Source organism: Equus quagga, chromosome 13, assembly GCF_021613505.1.
Source record: "Equus quagga isolate Etosha38 chromosome 13, UCLA_HA_Equagga_1.0, whole genome shotgun sequence".
Lineage (NCBI taxonomy): Eukaryota > Metazoa > Chordata > Mammalia > Perissodactyla > Equidae > Equus > Equus quagga.
The window spans coordinates 516,226-530,738 of record NC_060279.1 but is presented as its reverse complement, the minus strand read 5'-3'; the positions used below and the strand labels follow the sequence as shown (position 1 = coordinate 530,738).

The 14,513-nt window shown below is 38.6% G+C and overlaps 2 protein-coding genes across 14 annotated transcripts in view; both read right to left on the bottom strand.

The window, feature by feature from the left end:
• Positions 1-14,513, bottom strand: part of ZC3H11A (zinc finger CCCH-type containing 11A) — a 40,240-nt gene that overhangs the window by 24,882 nt on the left and 845 nt on the right. For 6 of the 13 annotated variants that reach the window (XM_046682526.1, XM_046682525.1, XM_046682537.1 and 3 more), the window contains exons 2-3: positions 8,185-9,641; positions 423-621 (exon numbers count right to left, since the gene is read on the bottom strand). In XM_046682526.1, the coding sequence (XP_046538482.1) occupies positions 423-476 (54 nt within the window). In that variant the 5' untranslated portion in view covers positions 477-621; positions 8,185-9,641. Of the gene's footprint in view, positions 1-422; positions 622-3,363; positions 3,441-8,184; positions 9,642-13,821; positions 13,843-14,513 lie in introns of those variants that run through there. The other 7 variants (XM_046682530.1, XM_046682529.1, XM_046682531.1 and 4 more) reach the window with 5 other exon arrangements.
• On the bottom strand, positions 8,644-14,506 carry ZBED6 (zinc finger BED-type containing 6). The gene has a single exon (XM_046682524.1). It carries the CDS (start codon positions 13,729-13,731, stop codon positions 10,786-10,788), a length of 2,946 nt encoding a protein of 981 aa, XP_046538480.1. The 5' UTR covers positions 13,732-14,506; the 3' UTR covers positions 8,644-10,785.

The following is a 14,513-nucleotide window of genomic DNA, read 5'->3' as shown; positions in this document are numbered from 1 at the left end:
GTTGTGCAAACTGCTATATAAGATCAGAGCTTTGCTCAAAACTGCTAATTTTAAACATAGTACCAAGATGACTTAAGAAAAGTTTTTCTAACAAAATAGACATTTATAGAATTAGTCATAAACTAACAACAGAAAACAGCAGACAGATCTAAATGGAGCTGCAGAAGAATCAAGAAGAAAAACAGGAAGTTTTGACAAAGAAAAAGCTACAAAAAGTAGATGAGAAAGATGGCTTCAGCACTCAGCAGGAAATCTGAAGAAAGAAGTCACTTCCAACCCACGACAGTTTCTAGAAGTGCAATACAACCCAGTGACTCAGGAGCAAAACAAACCATAACAACAATTTAGTATTTTGGGAAAATTTTATCAAATTTTATTAGGGAAATCATAGAAAGAACTGATTTAGAGATGCCAATTCTTACTTTGGTACACGTAGAATAGAAAAAAAAATAGCAGTCTTCTCCTTGATTAGACATGCTGGCTAGATCCTTGGAACAGAAGGGGCTTCTTGAAAACAAGCCACTGCTTCCTCAAGGCGAGGACAAGCTCCAAGTCCTCTTGAAATGAGTTTAATCTTCCAAATGACAACTCAATCACAGAAATCGTCTTTCAAGTGTAATCCTAAAATGAGAAGACAATGAATTAAAGTATTTCACGTAAATTCTTCCAATTTTCTCCTCCAAATCACCTTGACTAATGAGATCACATTGTTAAAACCAAATTTTAATTATATTAATACATCCTTGCCTATACAGAGCCTTGTAAACATTGATTCATATTTCATTCTTATGTGAAGATTGTGCATATTCATCAATGTGAATTTTTTTTTTTTTTAAGGAAGACTGGCCCTGAGCTAACATCCATGCCCATCTTCCTCCACTTCATATGTGGGACGCCTACCACAGAATGGCTTGCCAAGCTGTGCCATGTCCACACCCAGGATCCAAACCAGTGAACCCCAGGGCGCCAAAGGGGAACGTGCAAACTTAACCGCTGCGCCACTGGGCCTGCCTGTACAATGTGAAATTTTTGTTAAGGACAGCCACTCCCTTCTTTCTTTTGTTATTCTCCATGATGCTTGTTATACTGCTTCAGCATACAATTACATAAGCATTGCTAACTCAACAAATGATCTACATTTTAGATTAATAGGATTTAGATTATTTAAGACATTTTTCATCTGATAAAAGTTCCAATATTTTCACAAGCATTTCTGTTATTTTCAAAAGCACATAAGTAGGTGGGAAAAATTGTCTTACTAGAATAACAGGTGAAACAATTACCCCTGAAAACACCTGCAGAGCTAGCTTATATAATGATGACAGCCAAAGAGCTGCACACCAACGTACAAACAAGGAGGAAAAGAAGTCCTCGGGGCTCTTCCATAAAATAGTGCTTACACAAAAGAACCAACACTCCCTCCCTCTCCCCAGTCCCTGTCATAGCCGGGCCCCCATACTAAAGTGTTCAAGAAAGCTTCTATAAAATCGAAAACCTGGGGCCGGCCCGGTGGTACAGCGGTTAAGTGCACACGTTCTGCTTCTCAGTGGCCCGGGGTTCGCCGGTTCGGATCCCGGGTGCAGACACAGCACCGCTTGGCAAGCCATGCTGTGGTAGGTGTCCCACATATAAAGTAGAGGAAGATGGGCATGGAAGTTAGTTCAGGGCCAGTCTTCCTCAGCAAAAAAGAGGAGGATTGGCAGTAGTTAGCTCAGGGCTAATCTTCCTCAAAAAAAACAAAAACAAAAGTGAAAACCTATGACCAGAGCACACGTCAAAATCTGGAAGGGGTTTCTACAAACTTCTACACCAGAAGATCAGGTTTCAGAAACCCTGATCTACAACTTGAAATGAATTAAATCAAATTCAATCCTATCTCCCACTGAAATACCTAATCCAAGAATAGCAGGCCATGATAAAAACCAGTCTTGAAGTCAGCAACCTAGGTTAGGAATGAGAATCTGCCACTAGGGGCTGGCCCCATGGCCGAGTGGTTAAGTTCACACGCTCCGCTTTGGCAGCCCAGGGTTTCGCTAGTTTGAATCCTGGGCGTGGACATGGCACCACTCATCAGGCTATGCTGAGGCGGCATCCCACATGCCACAACTAGAAGGACCCACAACTAAAAATACACAACTATGTACCGGGGGGATTTGGGGAGAAAAAGGAAAAATAAAATCTTTAAAGTTAAAAAAAATTTTTAAAAAAGAGTCTGCCACGAAACATATACTAAAACCCTTAAAGTCTACATACTCTTTGACTCATGATTCCATTTCTAGAATTTATCCTAAGGTGATCAACAAATATGCAAGGTAATAATAAGACAGAAATACATAAGAAATGTATAAGAAAGTTCATCACCATCTTGCCTCTAATAGTGAAACTTAATGTTCAAAAACTGGAGTCTGTTTAAAAAAATTATGGTGCTTCCATGTAATGTAACAATATGCAGCCCATTACAGATTTTGGTACTGGAAAAGTGGGGTGCTGCTGTAAAAAATGCCTAAAAGGTGGACGTACCTTTGAAATTGGGTTATGGGTAGAGGGTAGAAGAGTTTTGAGGCATTTGATTAAAAAAGGCTTAGAAGAAACTGCTGCTAGGATTATAAACACTAAAAGGTTCAGATGGTTTCAGGTGGAGATGAGGAAGATGTTATTGCAGAGTGGAGGAAAGGTAATTCTTGTTATAAAGAGGCAGAGAACTTGGCTGAATTGTGTTCTGCTGAGTGGAACACAGAACTTGCAAGTGATGAACTTGGATATGGAGCTGAGCAGATTTCTAAGCAAAGTGTAGAAGATATAGCCTGGCTTCTTCTTGCTGCTTATAGCAAAACACAAGAGGAAAGAGATACACTGAAGAAGGAACTACTAAGCAGATAGGAACCAGAAGATTTGGAAAACTCTCAGCCTATCCATACTGCAAAAAATGAGCAAGTGTGCTCCAGAGAGAACACCACGTGTGTGGTTGGACAACAGTATGCTGATGACATCAGCTGTGTGACTTGTAGATCTAATCCACCACCACAGCAGAAATGCTGCCAGCTTGGACTGAAGGGGACACACATGCACAAGGGGCAGATGGTGTGGAGACACACAGGGAGAAGAGGGCCATGCGACTAGGGTGATGCAACTATAAACCAAGAAACGCCAACAACTGCCAGCAAACACCAGAAGCCAGAAGAGGCAAGGAAAAATCATTCCCCTATGGGCTTCAGAGAGAGCATGACGTTGCCAACACCATTTCAGACTTACAGTCCCCAAAACAGGGAGATGATAAACTTCGGTTGTTTCCAGCCACCCGGTTTGTGGGGCTTTGTACAGCAGCCCTAGGAAACTTACAGATTACAAACACAGTCAACTGACCTTCGACAAAAGGCAGAGGCAATTTCAGTGAGGACAGGATACTCCTCTCGATAAATGATGCTGGAACAACTAGACATCTGCATGCAAAAAAAATATATCTAGACCCAGACTTTACATCTTTTATAAAAATTAAAATGGATCATAGATTTAAATATAAAATGTAAAACTGTAAAACTCCTAGAAGATAACATAGGAGAAAATCCAGGTGACTCTGGGTCTGGCGATAACTTTTTAGATACAACAACAAAAGCACAATCCATAAAAGAAAATGATAGGGGCCGGACTGGGTGGCGCAGCGGTTAAGTGTGCACATTCCGCTTCGGCGGCCTGGGGTTTGCCGGTTTTGCAGGGCACCACTTGGCAAGCCATGCTTGGGTTGGCGTCCCACATAGAAAGTAGAGGAAGATGGGCACGGATGTTAGCTCAGGGCCAGGCTTCCTCAAAAAAAGAAAAGAGAAGAAAAGACTAATAAGTTGGACTTCATTAAAATGAAAGACTTCCACTATGTGAAAGCACTGTTAAGATAATAAAAAGACAAGTCACAGACTGAGAGAAAATCACTACAAAATACATAACTGATAAAGGACTGGTATGAAAAATACACAAACAAAACTTTAAACAGTAAGAAAACAAACCAATTAAAAAATGGGCAAAAGATCTAAACAGACACCTCACTAAAAAAGATATACAAATGAAAAATAAACATATGAAAAGATACTCAACATCATACATCATTAGGGAAGTGCAAATTCCTTTTACAATGGCTAAAATCCAAAACAATGACATCACCAAACACTGGTGCGGATGTGGAGCAACAGGAAGAAGTCTGGAAGAACACAGACTAAAAGGTTAGCAGAAGTTACCGCTGGGGTGGTAGGACTATGTAGGTAGCTATTTATTATTTTGTTTTATGCTCAGAATAACACTAAATTTTCTAATATGATGCAATACGCATAATAAAAATTTTAAGTCTGCCTTAAATTGTGACCATCACTGATCCACTACAGAATGGGACAAGGTTTGGACCTTCAATAACACAACACCAATCCACCGGCAGGATTCTCCTGACCCCAAACCCAGGGAGTACATTCTGCCTTGTAGGATACACCAAAAGGTAATTTTAAAAGCCAAATCAATGGAATCAAGTCTCTAAGGGATATTCAAATAATTATAACGGTATATATGCAAAAAGGACAAGTATTAATCAGATGCAAATGAAAAAGGTTTCCACAGAGAAAATTTTAGAAAGAAAAAAAGGTTTGGATGTCAATTTCATTCCAACATCCCAAAGACCATATATGAATCTGTTGCTGGTTTCGGGATGACCCCCAACATACTGATCAAACAACAAAATGGTACTTGTTAAATAGGAACAAAATAGCATGAACTGCATGTTTTCTCCCCCCAATTTTTTCAAATTAGGCTCTGCAAAACTCCCTCAGTGGCAGGCAGGGCACAGAGAGACAGAATCTTGAGTAGATGGGCACTCCCTTACTAATGTTTCAACAGAACAGCTTCTTCATATATTTATTTTACACAGTGTGCTTTTATTAACTTTCAATAGTGGGGAGAAAAAAGGTTTAATTGCTGCTCAAGAAAATGGCAAGAAAAAAGAAATTTAAAGATAAAAAATTGACAGTAATTACTACTACCCCAAGCAAAAACCCAATACCAAGATGCATAATGTTTTCTTAAGTTTTAAAAGGAAAAAAGAAAAAAAAAGTATCCAGGATGCCAAGAAAAATCTGATTACTGTTCAACAGAAAAGAACTGTTCGAAAGGAGGCGGCCAAGATGATAAGTGGCCTTCCACCATGCCACCCCTGAACTAATGTGGGGAAAAGGAGAAATTCTTTTAAAATCCTCATGCTTTCAGATTTTTTTTTTTTTGCAGGGAAAGATTTGCCCTGAGCTAACATCTATTGCCAATCTTCCTCTTTTTTCCCCCCTTCCCAAAGTCCCAGTGCATTGCTGTACATCCTAGTTGTAAGTCGTTTTAGTTCTGCTATGTGAGCCGCCACAGCATGGCAACTGACAGACAGGGGGTGTGGCTCCTCACCCAAGAAACCAACCTGGGCCGTCAAAACACTGAGAGTGCCAAACTGTAACCACTAGGCATCCGGGCTGGCTCTCTCAGCAAGTTTTAAAGCATACGGCTTGATACGAATGAATACATTGCTAGAAAAAGTGTGGGAACAAGAAAAAGCTTAAAAAATATAAAAATTCCGATTTCTAGCCTCCTCCCCACAAAGGATATTTCAACAGAAGAACAGATAACAGAATAAACACTGACGAAAAATGCAATAACTGAATTATAGGATATCACTGTCAGAACATCTCCCAGAAGGCAAAAAGATGTCAAAATGAAAGAAAAGGTATGTAAGGTGGAAATAATTCCAGAAGATTCAACTTCTACACAATGAAAATTCTAAAAGGAAGGAAGAGAACAGGTAGAATAACAAAATAACAATACAAGAAAATTTCCCTAAAGTGGATGAACTTGAGTCTTTATATTAAAAGGGACTCATCAAACGCCAGGCAGAAGTTTTAAGACACCTCTACTCTACCATAAATATGGTAAAATTTTGAATTCCAAGGGTAAAGACAGAATCATACAGACTTCTAGGAAAATACAGACTGATGACAAAGGAAAGAAAATCAGACGTGACATTTGACTTCTCATCTGAATCTCTACATGCCAAAAGACAATGCATCCAAAATTTAAAGGAGAGGTTATGACCTTAGAATTAGCCTTTCAAACTACATTTCAAGGATATCTCAGCACTTGGAAGAAGTTTTTAGACATGAAAAGTCTCAAAAAGTATACTATGTACTCCACGTATTCTTCAAAAAATCACACAAGTATTCTAACTTGAAAAAAGAACTCAATAAAAGTAGAAGAACAAAACCATGTCATAGCACTATTCCACTGCTTTTTTAAAAAGTTTCAAACTGCTTTATACACGATTTATGATACAGCTGATAAAACCTAAATAAAACAAACTGAACCACAGCAGATTAAAAGAGTAACACACGATCAAAAAAAAGGTTTATTCCAGGACTAAGCAGGATTTAACATAAGGAAATTCATTACATTAATAGAGTAAAGGGGGGTAAAAACAAAAACAAAAACTCTGTGGTATCTTAAGATTTCAAAAAGCAAAAAATGGTAAAAAGAAAAAAGGATTTAAAATGGTGTTTTTTTAAAGTTAAAATGGCTTTAAAAAAGAGGCGAAAATGCAACATCTTCCTGATAAAACTGTTAGTAAATGACAAGGAACCTCCTTAGCATAAATGCACTGACTCACTAGTGGTAAGCCCACCAAAGCAAACAAAGAATGAACAGCATCTGCTCTATTATCCAACACTGTTCCAGAGAGCCCAGCATACACAACAAGGGGAAAAAAGGTTCAAAGACTAGAAAGGATGAGGCAAAACGTTTAGTATCTGCAGATCACATGCCTGCAAACCAGAAAACCTAACAATCAACTAAAAAATATTTAATAAGAAGATAGAAAAAAACAGTAAATGCCTTATATGCCAGCAGCAATCATTCAGATGACAGAGTCTCATTCACAATAAAACTAGAAGATATATAGACAGAAAATGAAGAAGTGTATAAGACTCACATTAAATTAAAAACAAAACCAAAAAACTATAAAACTACTAAGGCATAGAAGACCTGGGTAATGGAGAAATAATGGAGTAGACGCTTAAAGGAGTTTACTTCTCCCCGCAAAACTGTACACACTGAATGCAATTCAGGTCGAAATCTCAATGACTATTATTACTGGAACTTGAGAGACTGTAAAATCATAGAATAACTGAGGAAAATAAAAAAATTTTTTTTTAACATTTTATTTTTCCTTTTTCTCCCCAAAGCCCCCCGGTACATAGTTGTATATAATTTAGTTATGGGTTCTTCCAGCTGTGGCAAGTGGGACGCCGCCTCAGCATGGCCCGACGAACGGCGCTATGTCAGCACCCAGGATTCGAACTGGTGAAACCCTGGGCCACCGCAGCGGAGCACGCAAACTTAACCACTCGGCCACGGGCCTGGCCCCAGAAAATCTTTAAAAAGAATGAGAGGCCTGCTCTACCTGATATTACAGTAGACATGAAACATAATATTTAAATGTAATAATGGCAAATGAATGAGTAAAAGATGAACAGAATTCAAGCAAGTCCATGAATAAATGCAATTTATGAAAAAAGTGGCACTTGAAATTAACAAAAAATTGGCCACCCAGTTGAAAAAAAATTCTATTTCATGCGAAAAGGTTCCAGGGGAATAGAAGCAAGGATAGCGAAGAGGCTTTAGCTAATTAAAGCACTATACTAAGAAAGATTCTGAATTTATAATCGCACTCAGCAAAAACACAAGCAGTACTTGACAACGTCTACAGTGCTTATGGGAGGAAGAAAGGCAATGCCATATAACCACAATCTCTAGATTACATTTTTAATATAAAAATATAACCACTCAAGTATTGGGAAAAAACTTATTTTTTTTATAAGTTCTGGGTGAAAAAAACCTTTGGACAGGAACTACGTCCTGATAAACTATTATAACAGTGCTTTTCTCTGAGATGAAATTACAGGGCGATTTCACCTTGGCTATATCATTTCCACCTTTTTAACAATGTGCATGTGTTGTCAAAAATAGGGGTTTCCATCCAAAAACCAAAAGCTTGTAAACAATTATAAGAAAAAATGTCTTGACAATGTCTTTCTAATTTCTTACTGATCCAGGAATATTATTATGCCTTAAATTACAAAAAGGTTCACTCCTTTAATGAGAAAAGACCATTTCCACACTTACATGAGATGGTTGCTCTCAACAGGAACATCTGTGTCTTCACTGAGTTCCAATCTATTACGCCTGTAGGTCGAACCAACACTCAATCCATGAATTAATAATAATGAGGCCGAAAGAACTTTCCTCCTCACATTGCCAAGGAAACCTCTCAGCCACAATTCAAACACAGGACGTGTTTTTAAAACATCTCCCAACTATTGAGAGATTAAGTCCATTCGAATAACCTTTGCCAGACTGGAGACAGCTAGAGTCAGTTATCTCCTCAAAAACAAAAACAAAAACAAAAACAAAAAGAGTTCATTTAAAGATGAACTTGAGATTCAAAGGATTATTTAAAAAAAAAAATCCATCTTCCATAGCTGAACAATATAATTTCAAAAGAAAAAAGAAAAAAAAAATAAAAAGAACACCAAAATTCAGTAAGATCCAATTTCTGGTCTTCAAGATTTCTTCACCTATTAAGAAAAAAACAGAAACCTTCCCCCATCTTTATTATCTGTATAATAAAAGCATACTTGTATGTAAAAACATAAAGTGTTTTATGTATGTAATATACATATACATATATACTAACTGGCTTATACACACACAAACATATACACAAATGTGTAGAAATAAAACATTTGGGTAAGTTTTCCCTTTTAAAATGCACTACAAATGCCTTTAAATTTGGGTTCATTATAAAAATAGTGAACTTACTCTTATACCAAAGTATCATGAAGTACGTTAATATGTCACACTGAATTTTGCCCCGCCCGCAAAATTGAGATGAAGGGAAATCCTTACACATATATCAATGTGTATAATCTGGACGTATGCACATCATCATCCTCATCTTTATCATCTTCAGGGAGTGTTTAACCAGAAAAGATAGAAACGTATAGTTACAGAGTAACTACAGAGTGGTGCAGCAAGCTGTAGAAGGCAGAGCAGCATAATAGCCATCCTGAACTGGCACTGTCAAAGTACAGAAGGCTTCTATATAAGGGAAGACTTTTTCTTCTTTTATAGAAACACCAGTGTCACTGGCATGACATTCAATATTGACCCTGCAAAGGCTTGCTTATGCAGCCTGGCTTCAAATTCTTTACTAGTGATGGCTACAACTAAAGACTTTGTAATTATCTATTTACTCCAGTTAGTAAAAGGGTAAACTTTTGGAGTTGCAATTTCATTTCACAATGGTACATTTACCATTTAAGAAATTCAAAAAAAACAAAAAACAAAAACAAAAAACAATTTTGATACATAGAAATGAGTTCTAAATTTTGAAACCAGCCCAGTAACAAAGCAATTTGATTCTCACGTAATAAATACTACATAATTTCTAGGCTAAATCTTGCCAAATACTATCCAAGACAAAACTAAAATCAAAACTTAAAAAAAAGTGGACACCTTTTACTCACACTTAATACTAGTCAATTTTCCAGGAAATTTTTGGGCAGGGAATATCCCCAAATCTAAAATGAAAAAAAGGAAAAATTGGGATCTTATATTAGTTATTCAATCTGAAACTTTTAATAGACTTTTACTAAAAGTCATCATTTTCTGGCCTCCCACTCAATCACAGAAACATACTTTCAGAGTGGAAAGGGACCTTAAAGATCACTGAGATCAATTCTTTCATTTTAACCAGTGAGGCAATGATTCCTAACACATGAAAATACTGACTGCTTATTTTTAATTAAGAATAGAGGCCAAGATAATCTCATAGTTAAGAATATGGTATTATGGATGATTCAGTATATATTTTTAAAGACATTTAAGATCACTTTAAATTACAGAAACATTCTTTGGGAAATGGATGCTGGGTTTGTCAAGGTACGCTCACGGCGCTTTCATTCCAATTCCTGTTCAATCTTTTTTTTGTAAACTTCTTAGGTCATTTACCCATAAATTGTATAAAAGTACCTAGACAATCTTAATTTTACTGTTTTTACACTATTTTATAAAGGTTAAAAAAGGCAATTCAAAGACTAAAAGTAGTTTTTTCCTAATTGTTTTCTAATGTTTCCCTCCTACACAGATCCAATCCTAAATATAAAGGGTAACTCTATCACACTAAGTTGAAATTATAAAGCTGACCAGTATGAGGAGGCAATTAGAAATTTCCAAATATAAAACAATTTTGTGAGTTTTGTTTTTATCAAGCTGTAGGTACGAATCAGGATTTTTGAAGAAATAGAAAAATCGGTGGGGGGGGGGGCGATACCAGCTTAGTATGCTTTTTCAGAGCAATCAAACTTTCCATGTTGGGAGAAATTTTTACTTAGAATCAATCATTAGTTCAATCTACCAGCCTAAGGCCTTTCAATGCTGCACTATATTTTTTATTTAAAAAATATGTTTGCTTTCTCAATTAGTATAAACAAAACTTCAAGTGACAGACACACTGAGTTACTACTGTGAAATCTTTAAAGTTAATCTTCACTTTGTCAACATTATATTACCTCTGAGGAATTTCCAGCCCTTTTTGTGTTTTCAGGTTTCCCCAGATTTGTATATAAAGAATAATCAGTATAACTATATATAACAACTACAGCTATTAGGATACAGTAACATAGCAATAAGCTGCCCATTTTAAATGGAGAAAGGAAAAAGAAATTAGGATACTATTTCTTTTTCATTGCTTTGAACAACTTCATTCTCAGGATCCCACCTCAGAACCAATGCAGAATAATCATAGTTAACATTTTCCAAGTTCATTTTCAGAAACATCAGCTGTTCTATATTGTCAAAGTCCAGGCTCATGATCTGCTTTGGATGAAAGTGGCTATTTGCAGTAAAGATACATTCAGATTGCCAACTACACATGGGGCAGCTTAAATACTGAATGGCAACTTGGGTCAAAGCTGGCCACATGCTCACCTTCCTCTGCCAGTAAATCAAAGGGTCATCACCTCCTGAGATCTCTGGACACTTCTCTTTGAAGTATTCATCCACTACGGCTATCGCAGAAGGAAACATGAAGCTTTTGCCTCCAATGGCAACACTATGTGCAGCTGAGCTATCAAGAGACCCTGAACTGCAGGTGCCGTCTCTTACAGACGAGGTAAATGAATCAACTCCTACTACAGCCGAGGAACCAGAAGCTTCTGAAGTTGTAACATGGCAGACCTCGGGTGAAGATTCCATATAACTACAAACTTCTTCTGCAAGGATCTGCTTGTAAGTTTCTAAATCAGCACCTTGAGGGAAAAAGTCTTCCAAACTATTCTTAAAGCAAGGATCTAACAAAGCAGCCAAGATACAGGGCTTGGATTTGAGCATGGCACTTAGTAGGGTGTCAGTTTCAAGCTTCAGAGATAAACTGTCCACCAGATTGAGGGCCTGAGTAATACCCCTGACTTGAAAATCTTCTCTGAGTTTCTGCAGGGAAAGGAGTAGATGATGGATTAGGGGCAGCACCTGATTCAATCCTGTGGTCTTCACACTCACTTTCTGGGTGGCCTCTTCAAATGGTTTAAGAATATCACAAACATAAGTCATTAGAGTCCACTGAAGGGAGGTGAGCACAACTCCACTGGCTCTACCAAGACTATGGTGAACTGAATAGCAATGCTCCAAGAGCCATTTTAACATATAAAAGGTAGAAATCCAATGGCCCGTTTCATCTTGCTTCAAATTCTTCCATGGAAGTTGGTGATCATTTTGGAACTCTTGCAGTATCTGACGGGCCTTGACTGAATGACTAAAATGATGACAAGTCTTCCTAGCAGCCACTAACATATTTTCAATGCTTTTGTGCTCACAGAAAAAGTCCTGAATGACTATATTTAAACAATGCAGGAAGCACGGCACGTGGGTAAAACCGCCATCTTTGATTGCATGTACCACATTAGAGGAATTGTCAGAAACAATAAAGCTAGGGATGAGGAAATTAGGAGAAAGCCACAGACCAATCTGGTCATTTAATTCTTGTAAAATGTTGGTTATCAAACAGTCTTTGGCCAAACCTGTTACACAAAGCACTGCCCACTTTCTAAAATTAGGGATCCTACCATTATTGGAAGAAGGTACAGTTTCCAAAGAGACCCAGTGTACAGTCACAACGAAATAATCAGTGAATGGGTCATGGGTCCATATGTCCACAGTCAGGTGGATCTTTTGGCTTTGAACGTTCTCCAAAGTTAAGAAAATTTTTTCTCTGACCCAATCATATAATTGAGGTACAGCCTTAGTGAAAAAGTAAGTCTCAGATGGTAACCTATAGTCAGGGGCCACAATCTGCATGAACCTCTGAAAGGCTGGAGTTGAGAAGTAGTTGTAAGGATGCATATCCTCCACGATCATTTGAATAATTGCCTGACTTATTTGACTTGAGATTGAATTTTCACAATATGTTGTTTCTCTCTCCTGTGCAGGCATTACAGTGTCTTGCTCTGCAACAGGACTAGGACTCTCACATCTTCTATTTTCAACCTCTAACACAGGAGGTTCATCTGAATTACAGTCACTGAGGTCCTCAGCTGTTAAATCTCGGCTGCCTGCAGACTTCTCTCCATGCAAAGCATCGCTCAAGAGATCACTTCTCTCGGTCTCAGGCTCATCTAACCCATTTCCAACCGCACCACTGTCTTTGTTGGCAACAGCCCAATGGATGGGATGAGTGGCCTGCAGGTGTCGTTGAAGTGTTGAAGTTCCTAAGTGAGAACCGGGCCTACCCCGGCTCACACTTCTTTTACATATATTACACACAGCTCTTGAGATGTGCTGAGGATCAGTATAAAAAAAATTCCAAACTGCAGATGTCTTGGCTCTTGTTCCAGGAATTAAGGCATGCTTGACAATGTTACTTTTGATGAGAAATCTCCCTCTTTCTGCCCTCAGGGCATCAGATACTGATTTATCTCCTTTCTTACCCATTCTATTATCATCTAATGGATCTGTTGGAATATATTCAAAGCTTCCGCTGCTTCCAGCAGAAGAGGGAGATAGAGGTACATCCAAAGGAAAATCCTCCTCCCCACCAGCGACTCCGAATTTGTTGGCCCTAGTCCAGTGAGGTGAATGTCTCGCCTGCAGATGTCGCTGAAGGGTAGACGTCCCAAGATGGCTGCCTGGTTTGCCCCTGCTAACACTTTTTTCACAGAGGTTACAAATAGCCCGCCAGGTGTACTGCGGGTCAACATGAAAGAAGTGCCACACAATGGAAGTCTTGGCTCTGGTACTAGGTAGGTAGATCTGTTTTTCTATATTGCTCTCAAAAAGACTTTCCTCATCCTGCTCAGGAGTAGTGGAAGCTAACAAAGCAGGGGCATCTGCAACAGGCCTCCCAGATGCCAAATCCTTGCCAAACTTTTTCGCAAGAATCAGTTTTTTTCGTCGCCTTTTCCCCTTAAGTCGCAAACCCTTCTTCCTTTTCTTTTTAGCAGGCAATCTGGCCTCTTTATCCATTCCTTCTGCCACCATCTTTCCCTCTACCACATCTTCTTCATCTGTATTAGAATTAATAGGAACACATCCCAGAATCCCGGCACTACTAAAAGCGCTGCATCTCCTGCTAGGAGAGAGCGAGGACACTGCCACACTTAAGGTACATATACTCATTCTCTTTAGGGCTCCAAAGTTCGTACCAAAATCTGTTAGCGGGTTTATTGCTCAAGCAGAAATACAGCTGTTCCTCTGGACTTGCATTACCTTTTCTCCGATTTCTACGGGGAGTCAAATTCCCTGTGGACCAAGGATTTCCAAGCCAGGTTATTTCTGGAGAAAAAGTGACAGCAATGAAGAACATTCCCAAACTCTTTTTTAGAGGGCTTTAAAATCCCTTCCAACTTTCCGAGTTCTGAATTCAAACAGTCCAATCGCCTCACATCATAGAAAAAAGCACCGAGGCCACTTTCCCAGAGTCACAGAGCTGGTCCGCGGGAGCTAATGGCCAGGTCTTCCAGATCGCGGGCCATGTTCTTTCTGCTCCATCAAGAACCACGTCTGCTTGAAATGCCTTCAGCTTTTAAAATACGTATTTTTATGACGCCTCATGATAACAACATCGATTTCCCTTAACTCTGAAATTAATTATTTTCAGGAAATTTCATTTAAACAAAAACATAGTGCATCATTCGACATTCATCATTTAGGACTGTGATTTGCCAATACAACCCAAAAAGTCAACTCTGGAAAGCTGAATCAGACTCCACATACTGGTCATTAGCAGCAGGCGCTAGCTGAGCCCTTTCCGCTCTAACTAAAAGGACTGCGATTTTTACATGCGGGTGGCTAAAAAGACGCTTCGAGAGTGAAACTAAAAAACAAGGACACACGCTGCATCTCCGATCCACCGTCTGGATCAGGAGTTAAGCCCGCTTTCGTTCCCAGACGTTTTGAGG

What these genes read in the sequence shown, in the direction of transcription:
- ZBED6 (XM_046682524.1), bottom strand. Translation starts at nt 13,731, where the DNA reads ATGAGTATATGTACCTTAAGTGTGGCAGTGTCCTCGCTCTCTCCTAGC.